Source organism: Dermacentor silvarum, chromosome 1, assembly GCF_013339745.2.
Source record: "Dermacentor silvarum isolate Dsil-2018 chromosome 1, BIME_Dsil_1.4, whole genome shotgun sequence".
Lineage (NCBI taxonomy): Eukaryota > Metazoa > Arthropoda > Arachnida > Ixodida > Ixodidae > Dermacentor > Dermacentor silvarum.
The window spans coordinates 383830266-383856033 of record NC_051154.1 but is presented as its reverse complement, the minus strand read 5'-3'; the positions used below and the strand labels follow the sequence as shown (position 1 = coordinate 383856033).

The 25768-nt window shown below is 45.9% G+C and overlaps 1 protein-coding gene across 2 annotated transcripts in view; it reads right to left on the bottom strand.

The window, feature by feature from the left end:
- Window positions 1-24629, bottom strand: part of LOC119446051 (arylsulfatase J-like) — a 152470-nt gene extending 127841 nt beyond the window's left edge. For both annotated transcript variants that reach the window (XM_049660625.1, XM_049660624.1), the window contains exon 1: window positions 24527-24629. In XM_049660625.1, the coding sequence (XP_049516582.1) occupies window positions 24527-24576 (50 nt within the window). In that variant the 5' untranslated portion in view covers window positions 24577-24629. The remainder of the gene's footprint in view (window positions 1-24526) is intronic.
- Window positions 24630-25768: the final 1139 nt, after the last annotated feature.

Genomic DNA, 25768 nt, shown 5'->3' with positions numbered 1-25768 from the left:
GTTTTCCTACGTCGGGCCTATCGAGAAAGAATTCATTGATGCGCATGCGTCTGAATCTCGGTTTATCTCTGTGGCGCTCATACTCATTTACTGCGTTTGTTCGTGACCACACGTTTCAGGAGATTTCTTCATCGATTTAAGCTCTGTGGTATGTCACTACGTTGCTGCAGTGCTCTGGATGCTCGCTCGTAGCGCTATCGTGAGATATGCGTAGGGGTCATAATTTCCTAGGTGATCTGCGGCTCCAATACCTTTCTGTTGGTATTTAGCTAGTAGGTTTCCTCCCTAGTTTTCGACGAATTGTTCAAGTGCTCTTTTTTCTGGTTCAGATACATTTATGCTGTCGACTGATTAGTAATTATCGAAAGTGGTTCCCGGCAATGTTCTTCGAGAATATCAAGTGAAGAGAGCGACGCATTTTCTAGAACAGTATTCCCCTTCAATAATACCTGAGGGTAAAAGAGCCAGGGCACATCTAACCTTAATTCTAAGACCTTTTGGGATTTTCCTGTGTTTATGCAGCTAGCGTAGGTTTTTAGGTGAATCTGTAATTTGTCTGTTGGCGGCGAGTTTGCGCGATGGAGAAAAGAGCGAGATTTGTGTTGTTGTGTGCTATCCATAGTGCGTGATAGTCTTTCTGTTTGGTTCTGGCAGACCTCCGGGTGAGGCATCTTTAGGTGGTGTCTTTTACTCTTTGTTGGTTTATCGAGGCCTGCACCGATGTCTGTCTGTGTACTCTGTCTGCTTATTAGTGTATGTAGCGTTTGCGTGAAGGCTTCGCGGTGGTTGTTGGGCTTCTGTATGAGCGGGTGTTGTTCAGGTGGTGTTGGTTCCGTGCCCACCGTTTGTGTAGATGCTCTTGGGTTCTAGCTTCGGTGGAGCGCGCGTGCGAGCTGGTGTTGACGGTTCCAGGCGCGTATTTCGTTGTTGTAGCTAACTGGGACGAGCTTTACTCGTGTTGTTGGCTGCGTCGGTTTACAATGAGTTCCTGAGCCTGTACTTGATGTTGTTAGCAATTACTTTGTGACGCCATAAAAATTGGGGGGCAGTCCGTCCCGGGCGAGCGAATGTCTGGGTCCTGGTGTATTTCAACGTGGTGGATGACATCGACGTTTCCGTGTTGCTGTCCAATGTCCAGCAGAAAATCATTGAGCTTACATGTCCCTAGTGCGTGAGCTAGGAATGTCTCTGATTGTTTAATAAGTGGCCTGTGCTTGTTTTCGATCCTGGAAGTACTGTTGTCAGGGTGATTTTTGCGTTTGGTCTGTTGGTGTGCAAGTCGTTTATCAGCGTCTCATGGCCTCAATTGTGTTGTCACCAGTGTCGTGGTTCAGGTCATTAGTCCCGCAGCGAATGATGAATGTGTGATGTGCTGTGGTGCTGCGGCAATGAGGTTTCGGATGGTGCGTGTCGTGGCGCCGCTCTCAAAGCTAATGTGTGGTGAATGTTGGCCTGGCGGGAAGTGTTCGTGAATGTACTTGTAACGACTGTCGCCGTTTTTATCTCGTTCCTAAAATACATAAGGTTCCCGTAGAAGAAATATTTACAGCATAAATTCCAGGCAGGCCTATAGTATCAAATAACAACACACCCACCGAGTCCCTATCTAAATTCTTAAATCACCATCTGTCAAACATCCAAACCACCCTACCATCATTTGTTCAAGATACGCCGCACTTCCTTCGAATTATCGACTCGATTAACGCTAACCAAAATTCTCTCCGACCATGCTATTCTAGTAACTTTAGATGTTTCTGCCCTTTATACTAACATACCGATGCGGGAAGGAATTGAAGCCGTGTCGAAGGCCCTCGCAATCAATCCTCAGGCACACGCTCCCGAAGTGTACCTGTCACTTCTAGAGTTAGTTCTTACGCTCAACTATTTCGAATTCGATTCTATTCACTACCTACAAACTTTCGGCACAAGCATGGGAACACCGTTCGCTCCCACGTATGCCAACATTTGCATGGGACAGCTTGAAGCAAACCTGATAAAATCATACCCTCTAAAACCCCACACCTACTTGCGTTACATTGACGACATATTCATAATATGGGAACACGGCACAAACGCGCTAACCGACCTAATTAGCCATTTCAACCACTTTCACCCGAGTATTAAGTTTACTGCTCACCACTCTCCTACACAGATCAACTTCCTCGACACGACGGTTCACACAGAAAATGGAAAACTGAGAACAACACTTTACCGGAAGCCTACGGATAGCCAGCCGTATTTAGACTAGACCAGTCATCACCCGCGACATTGCAAGCGAGGAATTTTTGTCGGGCAAGCGAAACGAATAAGAAGAATCTGTATCGACGACAACGATTATATCCACCACCTAAATGACCTTAAAGCAACGCTAGCGAAACGAAACCATCCACAAATTTCTCTCGACCAGGCTTATGACGTCGCGTCAAGATTAGAGAGGCAGTCGGCATTAGGTCAGAAACAACCTATACCAAAATCTGATAGACCACCAACTTTTATAACTAAATATTCTAACGCCCTCCCAAACATAAACAACATCCTACGAAAATACCCCCCAATATTATCAAGTAACGAGCGTCTGAGAAAAGCGTTCCCGGATGTACCAAGGGTTACCTATCGCCGCAACAGAAACTTTAAAGACATGTTGGTGCATTCAAAAGTCAGCCAACATCATTCCCCCGTTATAAAATCATGTTCGCGCCCCAGGTGCAAAACCTGTAAGCACCTTCAAAGTGACCTTAAAATTAAAGTACCGCAAATGGTTACACACACGAAGTGAAACTAGCTTTACTTGCACTAGCTCCGATGTAATTTGTATGCTTGAGTGTTCCTTCTGTAAGAAGCAATATATCGGTGAAACGGGACAATCAATGAACATCAGGCTAATCGGACATCGCGCGGACACAGCTAAAAAGCTTCCCAAAGCCGTCGCCGAACATTTCAACCAATCAGGTCATAACTTTGATGAACTTAAACTCTACATACTACAATCAAATTTTCGTACTGCACGAGACAGAAAATATAGAGAATCGTACCTCATTCATAAGTTCAATACATTGCAACCAATAGGCATGAATTTTTCAAAGGGAGCTTTAGAATCTATTCGCTATGCTAAATTGAAAAGCATAGGCAGCAGCACTTAGCGATTGTTCATTGAGTTGCTTAGGTGATTTTTTTGTTGATGCGATTGTCAATAATATGCCAACATCCCATTGCTTTCACTCAATCCTTTCGTCCTTTTATCTATATATCAACATCCCCCCACTTACCACTTTTTTGTGCGCCTGAACGCCATTTTTTCCGCCGCTACATTTATTCTCCCTGTCAGGCACGATAGTTCACTGACCTCCAGCCGAGCAGACCCCCCCCCCCCCCCCTTGTCCAGACCCCTTGCATGAAATAACAACCTGCCATGACACGTCAGCCTGCTAACACATGGCGCTGCCTCAAACTACTCCACCGACTGTCAGTAGTACATTATATTTCTTTTCAATTCTACACCCTCGCCGGTAACACACTATCGCTCGTTACCTCACCCACCCGCCTCACCTTCTCTCCCCTTTAGAAGAACCCTACCTATATATACTGTGCCGAGGAGAGCATATGTTGCCTTGAAGAAGACAAGTCCACTTGTCGAAACGTTGGCTCCTGCTTTCACCTTGTTCTCGTGTTACTCATCGCCTTGAATCGCCATCTCCCGCATTCCTCTTATAGCACTTGACGCCATACAAGCTGATAGCTTACCGCAGTTAGCGGAGGCCAGAGCCATATCCGGCAGCTTGTCAGTTGTCTTTCTGTTCGAACTGATACTCTTGAAAAAAATTGACCTGCTCCCCCTTTCCAACTCACCTACTGCCGCAAGCAGTGAAATTGCAAAATTAACCTCAGATTTAAAAGTAGTTGCTGAAAAGTGCGAGAATGCGGGAAATCACCTTCGGCGCTGCACCTTCGCATTTCCGGGCATTGCTGGCTTGGATCTTGGGCACAATCAATTGTCCCGGGTTGTGTTACTCTGCTCCGAATTTTTTGGAATAACGGTCTAGAGCAGTAACATAGAACTGGCACATATGCTAAGAGCCGCCCTGTTCTCTTAAAACTTGCTCTGTTCAAATATAAAGCTCAAATTCTTCCTGTATCTTCCAAGCTGACAAGTTGTCTTTTTCAATAAGAGAAGATTACTCGTCACGTGTCAGACTAGCACGCAGCAAATTTTACGCACTTGTTGAGCAATCTAACTCGGCTTTCCAAATCCGTTTTTATAAACTGGTCATGAACAACAAACGTTTCACCTACAAATCATGATACTGCTGTTGCTGCTGTTGAACTCAATTGATAGCAATCGAAAAAAACCGGTCATCTACTTTGCAGCAAACAGGCTTGTCCAGACGCGATTGTTGCCACCGCATACCAGACCATGACTGCCATCCTTACAAATGTACGCGGCTATCTTCCCAAGAAAGCTGCAATAGAAGCAATTCTGGAAGACAATGCCACAGATACCCCCATATTTACTGAGTGTTGGTTAACGCCGGAAGTTAGCTCTCACGAATTATTATACAATGCGAGAAGTACACTGCTCGCAGACTGGACCGAGTGGACCGCAGAAGTGGTAGTGTTTGGGTTTTGTGCAACGCAATGTGGTGTCTCCTATTGCGACTAAATGCCAGCATGACATGCTTTGCAATAAATTATCGCTTCCCTCTAACACAAGTATACGTATTGCTTGTTACTAACCGCTAGATTGTGATGACTCATTTACTACCGATTTGAACTCTGTGCACTTAGACATATGCTCACATTTTCAACCAGCGAATTTGGTACTCACCGGAGATTTCAACTTGCTTGACATTAACTAGAATAATTTTATTGCACCGTCCCACATTTCGAGAAGCTTTCTTGACCTTACTTTCATGTTCAACCTGACTCAGACAGTGACAGTGTTGACTCGTGGTACTAGAGCCCTCGACCTAATCCTGGTATCCAAGCCGGCACCTACACAACCCCTTCTATGCATTGATGACCTCAGTGACCCGAACATACTAATGTTTAACCTCTCAGTTGACATACCAACCCAACAAAAATTAAATACTTTCATCCGTGATTATAACAAATCCAATTTTCACAAAATTAACGCCGAACTCGAAACTTTCGTTTCACTGTTTAGTCATTCAGCCGCTTCTAAGACAATCGATAAAAACTGGTTGATTTTGAAGCAACAGTTTCCATCAGCTACTTAAAAGCATGTGCCGCTCGTTCGCATCCGTTGTGACGCTGATAAGCCATGGTTTACAAATTCCATAAGGAAGCTATCAAAGGGAAGTGCCTCTTCCGATATGCCAAACAAGCCAACTGCCTTTCTAAGTCGGATAAGTATTTCAAGATCTTTCATTCATACAACAGCATGTTAAAACGGTGATAGCAATAATTTTTCCATCTGGATTTGCTCAGCGTTCTTAATATGAACCCTCAAAAATTCTGGCGTCTTCCAACACCGAAAAAGTATGCATCATGCAGTATATCCCCGTGCTGCCGTTAGAGTTCACGTTTTCCTTCCGATTTTTGCTGCGAGGTAATTAATTCACACATCTTATCTGTCATCACCCGCGAAATCTCTCCTGGTGTTTCCTTTTTATCCATCGCAAACTGTCAAATGCCTCCAGGAGTATTACTATTACTACCGAAGACACAGATACGTTAACTGATAGTGGAAGGTCGGTGATCGGGTTAAGGTCAAAGCAGCCGACTGGAAACGCTTCCGAGAAGCCGCACATTTGTCGCTGGATGGTATCTGTGCCCTAAACATAGACATTCGCATACTTCACAGCTCTCCTTAACGATGCATCCAAATGCATCCTACAAACAAAAGGAGTGCCTACCAAAAGACGATTCCGTGGTGGAATGAAGAATGTAGGAAAGCACGTAAGCAGCAAAACTATGTGTAGGGACTCTTTTGCGCCTCTCCAACTGCGGAAAATGTAATATCAAGCATGAAAATTGCAAGGAAGAAGGATGCGTCAAGAGGCTAGGCGAGAAAGTTGTCAAAAATAAATTTACGGTTTAAACTCTTATACACACGTGAGAAAAGTATGAAATAAAGTTAATAGCATAAAAGGCCGGCAGTAGAACCCAATGCCTTTGGTAAATAGTGAATGACATAGTTTAGAAGACAAGGCATATTTTTTGTGTGCACGCTTTCAACACATTTCTAGTTCTTCTCACTATTCAGGAACAAAGAGCGAGCAGATGGACAATCTTTGGAACAGAAATGCGCACCAAATGAGGCGTACAACCGTCCATTTAACTTAACCGAGATCCAGGCTTCCGTGAACTGTTGTATGAGCTCTACTCCACGATATGATCAAACCAAAAAAACTCTCCAGTTTAAACGCCATTTGGTATTCAGGGTATATCCCGTCTGCTTGGAAAGAAGCTGGTATAATTTCACTTCTCAAAGAGGGCAATGGTCCCGTCATTATCCACCAGTTATAGGCCTACAGCACTGACGAGCTGCCTCTGCAAGCTGTTCGAAATGAAGGTAAGACGGCGCCTGCTGCACTTTCTGGAGAGCAATGAACTGTTCGGTCCACATCAATGCTGTTTCAGGGAGGACAGATCAACAGCTAACCATCAACTCCACATTGAGGCAAATATCAGGGACGCCTCCATTCCTAAACAATACCCTTATCTGCTTTTTTAGACATCGCGAACGCCTACGATATCACATGGGGCTTCGGAATGTTACATGTGTCGGCACTGGGTGTCCGCGTTCGCATGTTTAACATTATTGAAAGCTTCCTGTCTGACCGCACACTCCGCGTAAGAGTTCGCAATGCTTTTTCTAGACCATTCATCAACAGACTGGCGTACCGCAAGGCGGAGTGCTTAGCTGCATCCACACTCTTTGTTGCTATTTGCAAAGGGCAGGTGCAGCTTGGATTATATAAATTGTCTCAATTGGCAAATGAAAATGGATTCAAAGTAAGTACCCAGAAAAGCACTTGCGTACTCTTTACAAACAAGAGAGGAGTAACACCAGTGCCAAGTATTGCAATCAATGGGGATATGTTCGCTGCTCACAGCGAACTAAGTTTATAGGAATTATTCTAGATTATTCCTCATCTTAAGTATATCAGGATGAAATGTCTTAAGACATTTCTGTCGCGGATAACATGGGGTAGTGTGATCGTAAATATCTCCTAAACTTGCATGAGAGTCTTGACCACTTCCGCCTTGTCTACGGTGTTATAATCTATATATTCGCAACGCCAAGTTCAAAAAAAAATTCTAGACACTGTTCACAATCTCGGCATCTGCCTCGCAACCGCGCGTTCAGGACAAGTCCTATACAGAGTCTCTACATTGAGCTAATTGAGTGGTCTTGTCACAGACCCCGGTGAACGAGGCGCAGACGCCGGACCAAATTCCAAAGCCGACTTATTAGCTTCCGAAAATAATCCCACGAAAGCAAGGACAATTAAGAATGGGCCCTCTGGTGCGCCAGCGAACGCCGGTTGCTGTCCAAAGACCGAGTCAGAGCCCAGAGTTGTCAAAACACAACAAAATATATTCTTCACACAAGGCAGCTACACACACACTTGCACACTTAGGCTAGACACAACACAATACAAATCAGATGGGTACTAACAAACACAATAAAATAATTCACAACAAGCACTAAGAGTCCAACACGTAAAGTACAAAACTAATAGGAACACTAAGTGGCCAGTCGTATTCACCAGTGTTGGTTGGTCTTGGAGTCAGACGATCTCGGCGTAGCTCGAGCAAATCTCGAAGAAAGAACTTCTTCCGGAAATACAGACGCTCGATGAACTCGTCGACTAGCTTGCCGGGGAATCCCCTTCTTCCGCAGACGCTCGGTCTTCACGTTACATCACTTCACCGGTGCGGACTGAACTCTCGAACTCCTGAATTCCTGGATTCCACCATCTGATTCTCGCACGGTGGTCATATAGCTTTCACAGGCGTTCTCGAACATTCTTATCGGTGTCGTGATCTCGTAGCATGGCCAAAGCTTGGGAAGCTTCTACTCTTTTCTCATACCTTCGACCGCCGCTGTCGGAACATTCTCGAGGGGGGGGGGGGTGATGACTCATCCTGTTGGTGTATGCTCACGCGATAGTAATGCCTGTCGACTCGCCGGGTGAGAAGGTGTCTCGGTGCGCGCGTGTGCTCTCTCTCTCTCTCTCTGTGGTTAACGTCGCTTCGTCGAGTCTCTTCCAGACGTTTCGGCGCCGTTGTTAGCTTTGTTGCTTGAGGCGTATGCGCTCTCCCCCTCTGTTGAAGTTGCCGCGGGGCCGGCGTATTCTTTCGCTGGCTTGCGCGACACTCGGCGCGCACTTGGATTACGCGCTCTTTTGTGACACTGCCCCCCACTTTGACACTGCCCCCCACAGTGACACTGCCCCCCAAACACAAAAGAAGCGCGCACAAGAATCCACTACACACGAGTCCGTAAGTCCATAAATCAGTCCACCACAAATCACCACGTCACTCGCGATACATCGAATACAAACAAAAGTCACACAGGTACACTTGCATTACACAATAACACATCTCTCGCGTAACATGTACACTTGTACTATACAATAATACATATCTCGCGTAACAAGGCAAACATTTGAAATATAACATGTGGAACAAGTATACAAAACGATGACAGGGTAGTTTACAGAACACAAACAAATACATAAACATGATACATAAACAAACACTCGGTGCACTCAACCAAAACACTTTTCACCTCACATAATCGTCAACGGTTCTTAAATTTAAATTTCCTGTCCTTGGTTTTTCGATGTTGGTGTTTGACTTGGTTATGAGTCCCGGTCGATTTATTTTCGGAATTGGGCGTGGAAAGGGGCTGGAAAGGTCTTGCCTGGGCCTTCGCTCGAATTTGGAAGACAGCTGCCGCGTTGTTCTCGTCAGCAGTGAATGGTTTCCCGCGAGCTTCTCCAATCGTCGAGGGTTCGATCTTCGACTCTTCTTCCAAAGGTTTCGGATCGTCTGGGGCGCGAACTTCCTCGATGTTCCCTAGAATTAGGTCGTACAGTGGGCTGTCCATACAAAGAGCAGTTATACTGCCACTGTAGTAGGGTGTCTCGACCTCAATCTTGGCTTCGGCAAGTTTCCTAGCTGTACCATCGACCAGGTAAACTAGACTGGTTTCACTCGTGAGCTCTTTGTCTTTTGACTAAGTCCCTTCGCCCGATCACTGTGCTGGTGCCGGTATCTCGTAACACCGTGACTTATTTTCCTGCAATTTTCCACGCAAGTACAGGCATTCCTTTTACAGGAAATTCTGGGCGTTGTGTTATCACCGCATTAACGACCGGAATTCTTTTTCGGTCTCGAAGTTCTACAAAGCCGTCGTTTATGCCTTCTTCTTGATGTTTTTGGCGGGGCATACACACAGGATGCTTGGTGAGTTTCCTTCACTCCGTTGCGACATGAATCGGCTTTGTGCCCCGTTCGCCCACATTTAAAACATTTGACATCATTGGGGCGCGTAATATTGGTCCGACAATTGCTAGCATGATGGCCCAGTCGGTTGCAAAGATAACATCTCGGGACAGGCTTCTGAGGGTTTCTCCTTTCATCGGATGTCGGTTTCTTTGCGTCCCCTGGCTCCTCTTTTCTGATCTTCGAGAGATTGGTGCCTCCCTGTGCTTCCAAAAATTGGTCTGCCAATTCCAACATATCTTGAAGCGATTTAGCTTTCCTTTCTTTCAGATACAGTGACAGCCTCGGGTGACAACTGATGAGGAATTGCTCCTTGATCAGAAGCTCTCTAAGCGCACCATACTCCTGTGCAGTCTCTGAAAGTTCGGTCCACCTATCAAAATAGTGGCTGAGCCGCGCGGCAAATTGCGTGGCAGTCTCGCCATCGGCGGGCTTTCCAGTCCTAAACTTGTCTCGGAAACCTTCTACGGTGAACCTAAATCTCTTCAGTAAAGCGGCTTTCACCCTTCCATAATTAGAGGCATCGGTTGGCGCCAGCCTACCGTACACACTAAGTGCTTCGCCACTCAAACAGGTGCTCAATGCAGTGGCTCATTGATCCTCTGGACAATTCTGGCTTTTAGCAACTGTCTCAAATCTGTGCAAGTAAGAATCCAGATCATCTTTTCTTTCATCGAATGCCACAAGCAGTTTGCTTGGGTTCAGACGGAAGCTAGTTTCTTCCCTTTCAGTGCTATCGACCCTTGCCTGAGCGGGAGCGTGTGTGCGCTGCTGCAAACGAAGTCGTTCGAGTTCTAACTCGTGCTGTCTTTGTCTTTCTCTCTCAGCTATTTCAGCTTCCCTCTGTCGCTCCCTCTCCTCTCTTTCTTCTTTTATCTGTCGCTCCTTCGCTTCTCTTTCTTCTTTTCGATCCATCCCGTCTCTTTCTCGCTCCTTTGCTTCTCTTTCTGCTTTGGCCCTTTCAGCCGCTAGCCTCTCTCTCTTTCTAAAGCTTCTTTTTCCTTCTGGCTAACCCACTTCCGTAGTTCCGCTCCGGAAAGACCCATCTTCTCACCAAGGGCAACTAATTTCTCGAGATCCATGACGCCCTTCAAAAATCTAGCCGCGTGCAAAAAATATCTGCCTAGATTTCAACTGTCGAACTGCTCTCTGCACACAAGTTCACAAAACGTGGTGCAACACTCAAAATCGTTTACAATGGCAATGTAAACGACCCTAGGCTGTTTCTCCCTACTATGGACACACAATTTGCACCAGAAAGGTCCTTGTCGCGGACGCCAGAAATATTGTCACAGACCCCGGTGAACGAGGCACAGACGCCGGACCAAATTCCAAAGCCGACTTATCAGCCTCCGAAAATAATCCCACGAAAGCAAGGACAATTAAGAATGGGCCCTCTGGTGCACCAGCGAACGCCGGTTGCTGTCCAAAGACCGAGTCAGAGCCCAGAGTTGTCAAAACACAACAAAATATATTCTTCACACAATGCAGTTACACACACACTTGCACACTTAGGCTAGACACAACACAATACAAATCAGATGGGTACTAACAAACACAATAAAATAATTCACAACAAGCACTAAGAGTCTAACACGTAACGTACAAAACTAATAGGAACACTAAGTGGCCATTCGTATTCACCAGTGTTGGTTGGTCTTGGAGTCAGACGATCTCGGCGTAGCTCGAGCAAATCTCGAAGAAAGAACTTCTTCCGGAAATGCAGACGCTCGATGAACTCGTCGACTGGCTTGCCGGGGAATCCCCTTCTTCCGCAGACGCTCGGTCTTCACGTTACATCACTTCACCGGTGCGGACTGAACTCTCGAACTCCTGAATTCCTGGATTCCACCATCTGATTTTCCCACGGCGGTTATATAGCTTCCACAGGCGTTCTCGAACATTCTTATCGGTGTCGTGATCTCGAAGCATGGCCAAGCTTGGGAAGCTTCTACTCTTTTCTCGTACTTTCGACCGCCTCTGTCGGAACATTCTCGAGGGGGGGGGGGGGTGATGACTCATCCTGTTGGTGTATGCTCACGCGGTAGTAATGTCTGTCGACTCGCCGGGTGAGAACGTGTCTCGGCGCGAACGTGTGCTCTCTCTCTCTCCGGTTAACGTCGCTTCGTCGAGTCTCTTCCAGACGTTTCGGCGCCGTTGTTAGCGTTGTTGCTTGAGGCGTATGCGCTCTCCCCCTCTGTTGAAGTTGCCGCGGGGCCGGCGTGTTCTTTCGCTGGCTTGCGCGACACTCGGCGCGCGCTTGGATTACGCGCTCCTTTGTGACACGTCTCTTCACCTAGACCGCTTATATTGAAGTTTTAGATATTTTCTTTGGGTACATGCAAACAGTGAACACCTCCATAAATGATATGACCGCTGCCAGACTCTATCATAACCGATCTACAGCAAGAGAGTCCTTCTCGCTACGTCCGAGAAATCTCTTGTGAAGAAATGGATGTCCACTTTTTGAACATTCCCTGATGCCTCCTACAAAGCTGTTACCACCATGGCACTAGCAGCGCATAGATTGTGACATGTCATTTTTCTCGGTCACAAAGCATGCCCCGGAGACACACATTAAATTGCACTTGCTCAAACTCCACGCAAAGTGCTCGTGCCCGGAATATTATGCTGATGCGTCACGGTAGTCACATGCAAATGTGTCTTCTGCAGCACTTCGCCCATCCCTCTCTGAATCGGATGTTCTGAATCCTGAAACTAGAATATACATAGCCGAGGCGTATGCAGTATTGGCAGCTATCAAAACCATCAATAAAACGAAGACTAAAGAAGCTACTAAAGAAGATAATTTCCAATAGAATCAGGGCAACACTTGACTTCAGCCAACCAAGAGAACAGGCTGGCTTCAGGAAGGGATATTCTACGATGGATCATATCCATGTCATAAATCAGGTAATCGAGAAATCTGCGGAGTACAATCAACCTCTCTACATGGCTTTCATAGATTATGAAAAGGCTTGTGTCAGTAGAGATACGAGCAGTCATAGAGGCATTGCGTAATCAAGGAGTAGAGGAGGCATACGTGAATATCTTAGCAAATATCTACAAGGATTCCACAGCTACCTTGGTTCTCCACAAGAACAGTAGAAAGTTACCTATCAAGAAAGGGGTCAGGCAAGGAGACACAATCTCTCCAATGCTATTCATTGCATGCTTAGAAGAAGTATTCAAGCTCTTAGACTGGGAAGGCTTAGGAGTGAGGATCAACGGCGAATATCTCAGCAACCTTCGGTTTTGCAGATGACATTGTCCTATTCAGCAACAATGGAGACGAATTACAACAAATGATTGAGGATCTTAATCAAGAAAGTGTAAGAATTGGGTTGAAGATGAATATGCAGAAGACAAAGATAATGTTAAATAGCCTGGCAAGGGAACAAGAATTCAGGATCACCAGTCAGCCTCTAGAGTCTGTAAAGGAGTACGTTTATCTAGGTCAATTACTCACAGGGGACCCTGATCACGAAAAAGAAATTTACAGAAGATTAAAATTGGGTTGGAGTGCATACGGCAGGCATTACCAAATCCTGGCTGGGATCTTACCACTGTCGTTGAAAAGAAAAGTGTACAATCATTGCATTCTACCGGTGGTAACATATGGGCCAGAAACTTGGAGGTTAACAAAGAAGCTCGAGAACAAGTTAAGGACCGCACAAAGAGCGATGGAACGAAAAATCTTAGGACTAACGTTAAGAGACAGGAAGAGAGCGGTGTGGATCAGAGAACAAACAGGGATAGCCGATATTCTAGTTGACATTAAGCCGAATAAATGGAGCTGGGCAGGCCATGAAATGCGTAGGATTGATAACCGGTGGACCATTAGGGTTACAGAATGGATACCAAGAGAAGAGAAGCGCAGTCGAGGTCGGCAGAAAACCAGATGGGAGGATGAAATTAGGAAATTTGCAGGCGCAAGTGGGAATACGCTAGCGCAAGACAGGGGTAATTGGAGATCGCAGGGAGAGGCCTTCGTCCTGCAGTGGACATAAAAATATAAGCTGATGATGATGTTGATGATGATGAAAGAAGCTACTATATTCACTGTCTCTTTAAGTGTCGTAAGATCCATACGGTCGCTCATTAAACATAAAAATCCTGTACTTAATGATCTTTTACTCACTCCTTCCTACAAGCTGTATCTCTAAACGGCGTATCATAACATGCTGGGTGCCTGAACTTAGAAGTGTTGGGGGCAAAGTACTTGCAGACGAAACCACCCGGTCTACAGCGACAAGACCCAGAAACATCTATAGCTGTTGCTGCGTTAGACTTGAACCCTTTCTTGCGGAAAAAGCTCCGGAGCTATTGGTAGCGCTTATGGGACACTGAAATATTATATAAGTTGCATGTCATTAAACCACAGCAAGGAACATGGCCACCTATATCTAAAATACGATGAATCTAGGTTATCATCGGTGAATATAGAATCGGCCACACTCATAGCTCACATTCATACCTATTGACCGCTGGTGAGCCCTCTATCTGTGGTAAATATGGCGCGACGTTGACTGTCCTCCATGTGTTGCTGAAATGTCACGAACTAGAATCTCACGGGAAAAAAAATACAGTTTCGCTTACCACACCGTGAACAAATTCCACCATACACAGCAATGCTTGTAGGAATTGACCCGCTCTTGGACAATAAATTTGTCTGAGCTTTTTAAATGATGTACGTGTACTGCATGTTATACATGCAAGTCGGCTTCATAATAGATTCTGCTGTGGTATTAGAAATAATTAAAGCACATGCTTCCTGGCCCTTGCTCCCAAAGGCCCGGGTCAGGCATTAATGCTGCTTGCATATTCTCACATCTTTCTTTCATTATCACCTCTTAACATATATTTTGTGGCCATAGCTCACCTTCCTGGTTATTGACACATTGTTAGCACATACATATTATACGCATATATACATCGACTGATTTTAGCCCTCTTCACAGCCCCGTTACATCCTTGACATCATGTACAGCCGCCCGCATTGTTAGCTATATCGCGCGAGCGTCCATCACGCGTCATTTTAGCGTCTTTAAGCTGCGATAATCAGCGAGACCGCCAGAAGTACTCTCAAGTGCACTAATCCCTCTCCTGTGCAAGAATAGTCTAATGCCATGTTCCCTTCAGGGCGACGTACGAACATATTATAGTGTCCTCGCGCGATATAGCTAAAAATGCGGGAGGCTGTACATTGTCAACTTCTCGCACCGTGTGTTTGGCGCTCTTTGGCCAGAATTGGCCCTCGCGCCACGGAAACCCATTAATCAATAAATCAAGCTCACTGAAAACCTCAAAACTTCAAGTGCTCCAGGACCAGATATTATAGCCGCTGTGATAATAAAAGGCACAAAGCTAAAAACCAACCGCTACATGCAAGCTGTTTTCTGGCAGTCAAATGAAAACAGTTCCCTTTCTAGTGATTGAAAAATAAGTAAGGCTGTACCAGTATTCAAGTCTGGTGAACGCGCAGATCCTTCGACATATCGTCCAATCTAATTAACCTTCATCGCATGTAACCTCTTGGTGCACATATTTTATTCACACGTCACATTACATCCTGATAATAATTTCCTTTTCTAGTGACCCGCGAAAGCGGAAGGCCGCGAAAGGAGCCCGCGAATACAGGCAAAGTGCCTCGTGGGGCCAGTCGCGCGGCAATCTTGCGTGTAGTCGCGGGCTTCTTTCGCGCTAGGAAAACCACTTTTATGTAGCACGTATTGAGCTAGCAACAGAAAGCTGTAACGCGAGTTTTTCATGGTGTAGTACAATTTTCTCATTTAGAAATTAGACGGAATGCAAGACTAACATGATTATCTGCAAGCGATGGCAAACAACATTACCTTGCTTCTCTCCAGCTAGGTGCATGCTAGTCAGGACAGCCTGTATATATCAGCGCTATACATGACGTCACCTGTTTCTCCAAGTATCAATGTTATTTTTTATCGAAAAAGTAGAGCAGCATTCTCCTCCGTTTCTGCCACATCCTTAGTACATTCCGAGAGACACTATCCTGCGAGCAGTCGGTCAATCTTCGTGCTTAGCCTTCAGATAGCGTTAGAAAGTAGCCAGATGTGGCACGCGAAATTTCAGTGCGACATTCAATACCGCGAGAACAACCGCACCAAAGGCCTAATACGTCATCAGTTATGCACGGCATGAAAGCTATATACAGTAAATATCATAGCGCGCAGATGCCATCTTACGAAGGGGCAGCTCAACGAACTTTTTATTGCCAGCTCAATGCTGCCTTTCTGTTTGAGGGATTGGCCGCGAAGTATACGGCATAAAATAATGAATTGTTTTTAAATTATGCATGTGGACTTGCATGATGAAATTTCTGCTTTAATGTTTCTGCAAACTTATAGTTGCTCACAAATATCATGGACAGTTCTCTGGCGAATCAACTTCAGCCTTGCTTTGCTTATACCATCGTGCGGAATATTTCAAGTACCAGGGCACATGTAAATTCATATGATATACAACACGTTGCACACTTTTCAGTCGGTTCATATTATTAACGATTCAGTAACGAAAACCTTCATTTATACGCCGTGTGCTTCCGAAAATTCTGCAAAGGACATAAATATCGCACACTTATCAGGGAATCTACGGGTACTACCTAGACAGTCGGATCCTTTTTCAAACACGGAGATGAATTGTTTTATTTACTTTTGTGTGTGTAATAGAAGTAAGACATCTGCAAATCTGAGGACGTCTAAGCACTTCGTATGAGTTGCGAATGCGAAAGCATTGATGTCCAACTGAACGCCGCTCAGTGGTCCTTCGAGTTTTCCGCTGCGAGTAATGTTTTCGAGTTTTGCTATGGGGAATGTTGTCGAGTTTTCCGATTAAATTGGTGCAGGTTATTATTATTTTTTTCTGTGTACACTTTCTACTTGAGCATGCTGACTAAAGACCGGAATCATGTGGACGATATTGCTGAGAAATCAAGGATGTCACATGCCACCGACACCCTGCGCGACGAGAGACCGAGAAAACAGCAGCGACCACCAAGGCCAGCAGGGCAGCTAAGGCTAGTAGAGGTGAGAGAGAGAGAGAGAGAGAAACGGGACGCGCGCTGGCTACGAGTGCGAGACGACGGCACCCGGACGCGCACGTCTCGCGACTGCCTTGCCGACGACAACCCGTCTCGCCGCACGGCGTCGCGTCTCCGTATCTGCTCCGTCGAAACGTGCTGGTCACGTGGCGTCGCGGCGATGCCCTCTCCCCTTACGCAATACCCGGCACGCTAAGGCGGCAGCAGGTGTTCCGATTCGCCCCCTGTGCTCCATCGAAGTGCACCCGTGACGTAGGGTCGGAGCCAATGGGAATTTAGGTGCCGCTTCGCTGCTACAGAGATGGGCTTTTAACAGCGGAGCTGTTTAAGCTCTTGGTTAGGCCGCGTAGTGCAAACAAGAAATGTGGGCCGATCCTGGAGGTAGCGCAGAAAGGGTCCAATCGCAATGGCACATACCTCTGTGAATTAGCGAAGCTATTTAAGCTCGAGGATGGTCCGTTCAGTGTACGCCGCAAAGCCTCCGCCTGGCCATGACGTCAAAAAGCGTCGCCTAGCAACGCTTCGCCCCAGCTGCGCCGACCGCGCCGAGCCTTGTCACAGCTGCGTCAGCCATGACGTCATCGCGCGCGCTGCATGGCTTCGCCTTAGGTTTGCCGAGCCATGACGTCACCGCGCCCTGCGGAGTGGTGGCCGCGGCTGCGCAGACATGGAGCTAAGCCGTGACTTCACTGCGCCGACCCACGGGATATGTTGCTCCGCGTCGCCGCCGCGACGACACCAATTCTCCGCCGTCTCCACGCCGAGCACATCGCCGCGAAGATGGGGTGGCTGAAGAAGAGCGTCACTCCAGAAGAAGAGGAAGCGCGGCGCGAAAGCCGCCGCGCCGCTACTCGAGAGCGAGTGAAACGACTTCGGTCCGATCCCGAGTATCGCACCGCCGAAGCGATGGCGAAGCGTCGGTGATTCCCAAAGACCCGGAGTTCCGTACCCGCGGAAACTGAGCAAAAGCGTTTGAGCGTCCAGTAGCGTCCAGATACTTTAATGTCCGAGTGTTCGTTGCTCCTTGGGCTGTCGATGATTCCGGGGTGATTTTGTGCAAAACGTGGCCGAGTCTCGAAGCATAAACTCGCTAGTTTAACCAAGATAAGGCTAGGTGGGGTCGCCAGCTTCAATGTTTGCCCAGTCTTCGCACCAGTAGTTTGAAGCTGCCCCTAGTTTTTTTCGCTCAATGGGCCATTTGATGCTTTCGCATCGATGGAAAGAAATATCACCTCAGATTTCAGTTATTCAAGCAGCTGGCCTCTCACAACGGACAGCAACATTTTGTAACGTGCACATCATCGACTTCTGCAGAGCATTGCCGGATATTCTCTAAAAAATACTCGCCCAGACCTCTCAGAGTCTGGGCGTGGCAAGTGGCAAGCGCAATTGTGGCGACATAGCTCAGTGGTTAGCGCGTCTTGCCTTCAACTGTACATTTACGCAATGTCATTGTAGATTCGCAAGAGTGACATGTAGTGGGTGTGGTGGGCAAAGTTTTGGTGTTCATCTTCGTATGATGATGGGGAAGCCGAAGATAAACAGATGGTGTGAAGCGGAGACGACGATAGCAGGTGAATGATGAAGACGGAGTAAAACGAAAGACGGACGGATGAGACGGACACGCTAAAGCGAGTATCGTGCTTTCAAGTATTTCGTTACTCAGAAATACAGCTTTCTGCCGTCGTCTTAAAGGACTTAAGTTCCGCTTAAGTTAAGACGTAATAGTTCCGCTGAACTATTACGTCTTAAAGGACTGTAGCAATGAAAACACAGGTTCGTATTCATATATAGCTCTTACGCTATACTTGCTCGTGCGAGCAAATTCCAGACAAACGGAATGCTAGACTTATCTTTACGATTGGCTGGTCGCTTCTCATAATATAACTTACGAACGAAGAGCTTTGTGAATTTGGGTGAACAAGAAGCTAGTCTACACAAATGGCATCTACCCATCACTAGGTAATCTCTATTGAAAAAACTGTCAGCCCTTCCACTAGGGTGGAGAAGGAATACCAGCGAAGCTGTCCTATGGTGCGAATTGTGTATTTCCAATTATGACTATTAGGATGTTATGGTGTAATTGGTTATTTCAACTATTAAAGAATGAGAAATATATATGATCCGGTGGTTTTCATTTATTTTGTGACCACAGGGACCATGGCCTTATGGTCGCTACGGTACACCGCCATAGGGTGTACAAAAAGGTTGGCACGTTCATCATAAACACGTCACCAACGCCGCGCGCGTATGACGCCGTCACCGTCGACAACAGTTCTGCGCGTTGCGAAGCATCAATTGCGATAGCAAAGTAGTAGCGAGCTATACGGAGTAAGGATAGTAGTTTTATCGGCTTTATAAACTCGGACACATTCGCTTACTAACTGAATTAACAAGGATGGTGTCAACGCGCATACGCAAACATGAATAGATCACACTCGATGACCGCACCCAACCACTGTCAAAACGCTGGCGTGAGCAAGCGCGCCAGCAGCAGTGAGCGAAGGTTCATGCGGTCTATCGTTTCAACGGAAACTGAGCGGCAAAAGCACAGTGCATACAAAGGTAGGAGCCGTGTTGGAGTTCGCTTTCAAGATACGGTGCGCGTGACCGCGCGTCGCCGCGCAAAGTACAAGTACGCAGTTAATTGCTCGCAGAGCAAAAGCCGCACTCCCTCCCTCCCGCGCTGCCTTCCCGCTTTCCTCCTTTCGCGTGGGTGATTAAGTCGCCAGTTCCCCTTGCGCCCGGTCGCAAGATACGCATTTGGTTCCGCAGCTAAACGTCGCCTTCCCTCCATTCCTCCCTCCCGTCCCACCACGCCCTTTAGCGCAACGAATAAAGTCGCGTTTGCCCTCCACCGTGCGTTCGCTCCCCGTAAAAGCGCGCGTCCCTTGCGCGCTTTCACTCGCACACACAGCATAATGTCAATGAGTTTTTTTTCTTCACGCGGACACGACCATCGAAGACTGAGCTCTTAACAGCTTCGCTGTAAAAATAATTAGGCGCAACATTCCTTTACGTTCTCAACGTTTGTTTTACGAAATTATGTGCAAGTAACCTGAAATGTGTTTAAATATATATACATACACGTATATAATGTACCCAATAAATCTAAAGCGAATATCCTATTTATACCAACTAGTCAAGTCTATTATAATTTTGGCGCGCGTTGGCGTGTATGGGCACTCGATTAAAAGTATACCGCCACATTCTTCTTCAGCTGCATTCATTAAAGTGACGCTTCCGAGAGACATACCGAATAGCTCTCCAAGTATCAGGTGTATTGTGCTATCTTCTAAATTCTGAATATTTGGCCTGCAAAAAACAAGCATTGTATTAGATCTGAGCTAGTTGGTTCTTGGCTAAGGCGAGTATAACAGCCGAACTGAGTACAAGGGACTAGAGCTACAGAAGCCAAACACTTCACATGTCCCTAATAGAATTGCTAAATGACCCAACCTCCCGCACTTCGTGGCTGAGATGATATAGCTCACAATATAACATGTCCAGGGTTCCCATGGAACTACATCTAAATAGAAGAAGTATATAAAATATAGGTGATTCCATCACCTCCTGGGGCCGAGTGTCGCCACTTAGCGGAAATCGGGGTTCTAGCTATTGCATAGCAAACCGAACATAAAGGCCATCATCGTCAAGTGGAGATGAAGCGCAGTTTGAAAACAAAACAGCGAGGTGGACGCGCCTACGAGCAATTGACTGCGATTTTCAGCGACCTTCGCTACTGTTTTATATTGCCAGGTTTGGAAAAGGCACAATTATTTCATGAGTGTCTGAAGGCTCCACGCAACCAGCCAAGTTTTCGACAGGGATTTTTTGGACCTAGAGAACCACAATATGCTTTCCAGTCTTGCTTACAAATCTCCTCGAGGTGTCGAAGTACATGCCGTTTGGTTCGGTGGGATGCAGACGAGTCCTATCGCGACCTTGTCGTGTTGTAGTTTCAGCCCAGCAGCGGGTTGCATTGAGGTGTCCGTATTGCGCCTCACTCTGTGATGTAGGTTTTGGCATGATGACACACCATGTCTTTGGAATTAGGTATGGTGCAATTACGCTTTCTCTTTCACGCGCTTTCAACACATTGAAAATGCACTTTATATTTCGAGTGGATGCCGCTGCGTTGACCATTCACCGACACTAGGAGCACGCACCAATCTGTACAAGACACAGAAAGCGCGAGTGAACAACGGAACTTTTTCTTAGCTTTGTATACGCCGGGACATGGTCAATTCATTACATTTCTACGTCTACACACAAACACGTGGTACAAAAAAGACTTCTCGAAAGAAAGCAAACAATGATGTCCATACAGGTACTATGCAATGCACTACAATGACAAGATGAAGGAATTGTTGAAACCATGCGTGTTCGTGTTGATCAGACAAAAACAGCCGTCGAAATGGCCACAGATGCATGGTCAACAATGTGACACGTCAATGATAACAGAAGCTGAAATATAGCAGTACTTGTGTTTGTTACCTAGTCCCGAATACTACAAACACCTCACTCACATTAGACGAGCATCATCGAATGCGCCCGCGTATTGCGGACGTGTTTTGTATCAGTATGCCTTTTTGTTGCAGGTGCTGTTTTTGTTTTCTGGACTTGTGTACAGCTTATTCTCACTGATTTCAGCGCATTGCCTTGTAGCATCCTCCATGCTACTGAGCGCTTGTTAGCACTCTCCATTGTCTATATTCATAACAGTTAACATCTTAGTAATGCGCGCCACATTATTGAACTTCTTAGCGAATGTATTACTTATATTTATTTGTCTTGGTGTCGGGGTAAATTGCATTCCCTCGGACGTGAAACAAAAAGGCCAGAATGAAGGACTCTGTCTAGGGTAGACAAATATAGTGCGGTGTTTGTCTACTTTAGAAACAAGTGAGCGAAAGCCATCATGTTCTTCCGGATATCTTTCCAAAGCTTTATGCTAGCTTTATATTCCAATAATGTCATATATGACCTGACCCACTTCAGTACGCTGTCCCAGCTTATTCCCATCCACCAAAATGGTCTTAGCGGTGTTTATGCTACATAGGTTGTAACGGATATGGTCGCACTACATTTGGGGAAAACAAAATGAATTATCTTTCCAAAGTGTTTTCACGGAAACAGCCTTAAAGAGGTCCTGCAACACTTCTTACGGTGGTCGGAAAATTCATTCTGGAAATAAAGGACACTAGTTTTTAAATATTTCGCAGTAAAAAGTGTTTCAATGCGTTCATTATTAGCAGAGTTATTGGCAATCACCGTTCATCGTTCAACCCCGCCATGGTTCTGCCACTCCTCCTGCGGAGGCTAAGGCGCAGCGAGGCGGTGCCCGCACTGGTTTTGATGTTCACATAAACATCACTACTTCAGATTTTTGCGTCTACGACACGCTAAACTTATTTAGGAACCTAAGCCAAACTCAGAGGCAGTCCCTCAACTAAACGATGAGTTAGTACTGAGTTTACATGCTGCAGTAGCAATGACTGTTGCTCTAGCTGTTGCGGTAAACATGGTCATGGCCGCATCCGAACGTAGTAGCCGTGACCTGCATGATTAAATGTCTTAAAGTAGTTAAAAAAACTGTAGGGTTTTATCTGTGGCCGACGCGCAGTGTATGCGCCATGCCAGAATCCGTACGGGCTCGGTCGTGTTGCTTACGCGACAATGCGCACCGCGTTGCGACGGCGGATAAAGCGCCTGACGGGTGAAATGGGCTTTGACCCATACACCGACGCACCGGTGCCCAAAGGAATGCACCAAAGCGATGCCCCCCAGGTGCTCTAACCAGGCTTGCCGAAGTTGCGCAGATGACGGCTGCTTAACACGGGAAGTACGATACTGAATTTTTGTGCAGATATTTCCAACACCGTCATAGTTCATAATTTTTTATTACGTAAAGTATCATGAACATTGTTACCGTTGCCGACATTTCTGTGGCAGTTCATAATGTTATTGGTGATTGCGGTGCTTTCACACATCCAGGAAAAATTCGTATAAGGTCCCCTTTGTGTCATCATGTGTACTTTATGAAATGAATAGTTAGAAGGAAATCCGCCTGGTCGTGAGGAGACATTGTAAGTAGTTGAAAGCTTGGCGCCATCACTAAAATTTGAAATAAAAAGGCGTTTCGGGCTTTGGCTCGGGTTTTCAATGGATATAACGGGCCCATCGCCCACTTGCGGGCACAGAAACTGAGGTACGCTCTGGGGAAAGTAAAAGACACACTTTCTATTAGAAAGGTTGCCGGGAGATATATAGAGTACCCCTTGCGAAGAATGCGATTGTGTTTGTAGCCGAAACAGGCAATTTCTAGCAAAAGAGTAACAAGAAAGAAGTACGTAGCGTCAAACGTACTGACCGAACACGCCGAAATGACTAATCGTGGAATCAGTTGGGACAACGCAAGAATCATCGATCAAGAAAACAATTTCGCTTCGCGAATTCATCTTCAATCTCTGATCATCCAGAAAACTGAGTGCACACTCAATCGCAAATACGGCAACTTTCCCCACATGTATGCACGGTATTTACGCCACGTCTTGAAACGTACATAATCTGATTTTCTACTAGTTCGTCGTCATTGTGAACAAAACTCCCGTGCAGGAACCGAAACGTCACTTACACCTAAGCTGTTAGCCTCCGGGTGGTCGGCATGTTCCATCCGTGAACAAAAATCATCATCAGCAGCAATGAGTCATACCCCCTAAGCAACCAAAAATGCAATGGCTCATCCTCCTCGAAATGCACAGGCTCCAAGCAATCAGCAAAGTGAAGCAAACAGTGCCTACATTTATTGGAATCGCGCATACAACGTACAGAACAGCGTACGTTTCAATAAAGAACAAGCTCAAACAAGCATTTATCATCGTCAGCAATGGCTCATACCCCCGTAAGTAATGGCTCATACATACCGCTGTAAGGCAGAGGCTACAAGCACTCAGCGGAGTGAAGTGAACAGTGGATACATTGATTGGAACCACGCATGCAACGTACAGAAGAACGTACGTTTAAATAAAAAACAAGCTCAATACAAGCATCTATCATCATCAGCAATGGATCATACCCCTAGAAGCAAGCACAAAAATCCAATGGTTCATACCCTCGTTAACAAGCAAAAAATGCTAGGGCTCATACCGCCGTAGGGCAGAGGGTACAAGTGCACAGCAAAGTGAAGCGAACAGTGCATACATTCATTGTAATCACCGATACAACATACAGAACACCATACGTTTAAATAAATAACTAGTTCAAAAGAAGCATGCCAACAATCACTAAAACATTGCATACCCCCCTCAGCAGTTGTTTGATGTTTGATGTTTATTCTGCTAAAATGCATGCAAAAAGGTGGGTACGATATTGTACAGAAGAAGGTTCCATAGTGAAAACACTGTAAGGGGACCACCTATAGTATTGTGTAAGAAATCTAAAACAAAGCAGCGAAAAAAATTGTAGTGGTTGCTTTGCAACCGCTACGCTGAACATCCACTTACGCAGGGCCGGGATATCGAGTATTTTTTTTTTTGTTTCTAGTTATTATTGTGGGCGTCCAATTTTAAGCTACTGACAATGCGCAGTTTACATGGCGGGGCTTCGACGAAAACATAGGAAAGGATGACCGATATTTACCGCGACTTTACCTTCCCCGCAGCATGAAAGTGAGTAATATTTGGCTCTGGTATTCAGAGAAGCATTGTCCCACGTCTAATAAAATTACTATGCTCAAGAAGGGCTGCATATGGAGTTAACTACAGGGAGGTAACTACAGAACCTTCAATACCAACCACATGCATAGTTTGCGGGAATTACTGTGACATTCTATTAGAGATAAAATCATTAGTCAACTTACATTGTTCTTGAAAGACGTGTTCAGAGGAGTGACCCGTTGATTCAAGTATTTTTATATAGCAGTATGAGAGAAAGAAAGAACAGAATTACGAAAGATTAAAAATGAAATTCAAGTACCTGCTGTCACAGAATGCAGAAATATCTTGCCGAAGCATCTTCGCTCGCATATAGGCTGACTGTACGCAGGTACTGCAGCAACAGAGAACGCAGATGTATGGTTTCGCAGGCACACTTTCCACATGGCCTACATTTTCCAGCTGTACATTTACCAAGGCCCTCCTTTCAATTGCGACAAATAACACCTGTTCTGTAGCATAGTTTCGGAGCAGTAGCGCACAGAAAGCCAGAAGAGAACCACTGCTGGACTCATTCATGCACGTGCTCGCAAATCACCTACTTCATGTTTTTTTTTTCTATAGCCCTAAATACGCTTCGCAGCCAGCCAATCGATATAACATAAGCGTCATTGCACCGGTGTGTTAACGCTGGCACAAGTTGCGGGCTGCATGTTTTTTTGAAATTTATTCTCTCTCAAAGCCAAGATTATGAAATTTATGCTCTCTCAAAGTCCCAAGCCCGGACTGCCCCCTGTGTGGTGCTTATGCGGATTTCGAGCATGTCCTGTGGGGCTGCGCATCTGCCGGTCCCCCTTTCACCCAAGAGGAAATGATGATGCTTATTAAGGCCCAGGATCAGACCTCTCAAATGCTGGCAGTCCAGAGGGCCCGCGAGAGGGCCATCAGGTTTGACCTGATGGTCCCCGAGTGGGCCTAGCCAGGTGACGTCGACTTTACTCGCGTCTATTGTGGACCCAATAAAGTTCACTCACTCACTCACTCACTCTCAAAGCCAAAACATGAACAGGAGTGGGTAGAATATGCTAAACAATCATAACAAAAATAAAACAATGTTACAATGAAGCGCTGTTAGAAATATTTATGGGCAATGGCTGCCTTGAAAACATTGATGTCAGTGATCGTGGCGATGGAGGCTGGGAGATGGTTTCATTCTGAACTTATTCAGAATGGAACCGTAACCTCGCGCTTAGCAGTGCCACAGCCTAGCCGCTAAGCCATCGCGGCAGGTATATTTAAAAGTGAGGTTAAGGGTGCTTAGCTTCAAAAGTAGTAACAAATGACAAGATTAGGCAAACGCTTTCGCGAAGTCGAGAAATACGCAATCCACAAAAGGTGAGCGGTCTACAGCAGATATTAGATCATTTGTGAAGGAAAGTTGTGTCTCGCACGACTTTTTTTTTCTGAAGCTCTCTTGGTTAGGGCAAAAAAAGTAGTTGCTTTCCAAAAATTTTACGACTTCACTGGAAATAACATGCTCCCTAAGTTTGCAAGGTACACTGGT